The sequence below is a fragment of the Berghia stephanieae genome, chromosome 15 (genome assembly GCF_034508935.2).
Source record: "Berghia stephanieae isolate SIO BIC M18660-M18661 chromosome 15, UCSD_Bste_1.3, whole genome shotgun sequence".
Taxonomy (NCBI): Eukaryota; Metazoa; Mollusca; class Gastropoda; order Nudibranchia; family Aeolidiidae; genus Berghia; species Berghia stephanieae.
This window is the reverse complement of record NC_088374.1, coordinates 25,770,305-25,772,804: the sequence shown is the minus strand read 5'-3', so window position 1 is coordinate 25,772,804 and position 2,500 is coordinate 25,770,305. Positions and strand designations below refer to the sequence as shown.

General features: G+C 38.8%; 1 protein-coding gene across 1 annotated transcript in view; it reads left to right on the top strand.

The window, feature by feature from the left end:
* The window catches only part of LOC144960303 (uncharacterized), a 45,073-nt gene that overhangs the window by 14,431 nt on the left and 28,142 nt on the right, over positions 1-2,500 (top strand). The window contains exons 5-6 of the mRNA XM_078893349.1: positions 200-301; positions 1,596-1,655. Coding sequence (XP_078749475.1) covers positions 200-301; positions 1,596-1,655 — 162 coding nt within the window. The remainder of the gene's footprint in view (positions 1-199; positions 302-1,595; positions 1,656-2,500) is intronic.

Here is a 2,500-nt window from a genome sequence, read left to right as displayed (position 1 = left end):
TGTTTGATGACGTAATTTTTGCGCTTTCTGTTTCTTTTGATGTTTTATTCGTTTCTATTTTATTTCATGGAACAACGGGCCAATCCTATTTCGTTCGGACACCGAACATACACCGCCTTCCCCCTCCACCCTCCCTCCCCCCCCCCCCTACCCCAACCATTATAATCACAGCGTGTTGATTTGTTGTTTTTCATCTCAGTCGGTCACGGAACGGACTGTGAAGTGGCTCCGTTTTCCTCTTCGTTCTTCTATAAAGTGTTCAATGTCGAAGACACAAAGCTGCATTTGCCGGCGGTGAGAGGTAACTACAACAGTATCAAATGAAGAAATAAATTAAAAACTAGAGCTTTTATATAGGGCAATATCCACTAAATGAGCTCAAAGCGCTTTACAAGAGGTCCCTGACCAACAGCAACACGTAACATGCGGATTGAGACATAACGCCTGTTAGGCGATATTACAATTTATTTCGACGGAGACAACGCTGTTAACGGCCAGGTACTCATTTTACACCTGAGTACGGTGAGAGAATGTGAGTAAAGAGCATTTTCCAAGGACTCAACCATGCGCCCAAGCAGGCACCGGTGTAAGATAAAGATCTCAACAAGTGTGTATGAAAGGTGCCAGACAAAGCAAGAAAGAAAAATAGAAGAAAAAAAAACCAACCCAAAAAATCAGTCTACCTCGACTGGGGATCGAACCTCAGACTTGGGTCTGAATAGGTCTGAGGTTCGAACCCCAGTCGAGGTCGACAACGCCACTATCACATTATCTCATTCGTCTGTAGTGTTTCATTCATCCTGTTTTGTTGATAAAGGGGAAACTCGAAATGTTCATTTTATCTATTTTCGTAATTAGATTGAATCTTACATTCAATTTCACTTTGTTATTTATTTCTTCGAGCTTCGAGCAGCAACATTTACAATAGATCAAATTAAAATGTTTTTTAAAAATCCGATCGTTCACATTGAAATGCCCATGTTTTATTTTTATCAAAAACTGCGGAGAAGGGTGAAATCTGTCAAATAATCTACATTTTAACCAGTTTTGTTTGATAATTGTCAATGTGGGGGGTGGGGCACATTGGGGGGAGGGGGAGGGGGGCTGGTTTTAGTCCCCCTCCCCAAACTGGTCTTAGTCATGGTATCTAAGTCATGATTATATCGATGACATTATGTTACAGTGAATGACAAAATCAGCCGATGGTGAAAATATTGGAACTGAGAGATATTGCCTAGTAAGGTCAATTTTTAAAATCAAAAATGAGTTCTTGTCATAAATGATTAAATCAACCCTTTTTGTACATTTTCTGGAAATATCAAAGCTTAATTTTGCTTCTGAATATATTTTACAGCTAGTCAAGTTGAAAAAGTATGAAATTTGAGGAAAGTTGCTGGATAAATCGGGTGATATTTCATGAAGTTATGATCAGACGTATGGAAAATAAAAAATCGCCCGATTTACTTCAAATAAAGATTAAAATGCCCTGGTGAACATATTCTTTCAGAAAATGGAGAAAAAAATCAAATCCAAAATTTTTAACTTCCGACTGATTTTGCCTTGCATTGACATATTTATATTGTAACCATTTTCAGATATGCTGCCTGCCAGCAAAATCACCACGCCTATTTACCTTGGAAAATCAACAGTGAGAGGTAAGTCTCACAAATAGGTTTGTTTGTATAACAGGATTTGTGTCAACGGTTTAGTATTTAGTGTGCTGGTCTGGCAAAACCCGTCGGATGTCGCACGGGCTATTTTTGAGATACGAACGAATAAAGGTGAAAAATAGTTATCCGCTTGATTTTTGATTCTCCACTGTATCGTTTTTATTATCCATCTACTAATTACCTCTTTTCAAAAACAGGTTTTCACGTTTGAAGCGTGTAGATAATTAAATTTAATTATTTTTTCTGAGTTTTGTCAAGGCAAAATTAACCAATATTGGCCTAAAATCTGTCTCTACATTCGATACTATTAATGCAGGGGACAGCGTGGCTCAGCGGTAAGGTCTTTGCTTCGTACCCCAAAGGTACTGAGTTCGATCACCCGTCGCTGTTCTGGGCGTCTTTGAGCAAGTTACCTCGCCCTAGTCATGACGTCGTTTAGGCATTACATTTTTTTTCTGACAGAGACAACGCTGTTAACGGCCAGGTACTCGTTTTACACCTGTGTACGATGAAAGAATGTGAGTAAAGAGCCTTTTCCAAGGACTCAACTACGAGGCTCGAACCCAAGGTCCGAAAGCGAGTGTCATACCACTAGACTACATAGCCGCACAAGATATGTGTAAACATGTGTCCACAAAAAAGAATTAATGTAACAGCTTCAAAAAGGACCAAACAAAATAAAAACAAGGGATGTTTCGGGCTTAAACCCCTTGTTCAGCCAATGACAAAAGCAATAAAGGAATAGATAAAACACATAAAACCAAACATACGGCAGATAATATTTCATTTTTGAGCCAGATTTTTTGTTGTCTCGGGTGTTTTTAAATGAA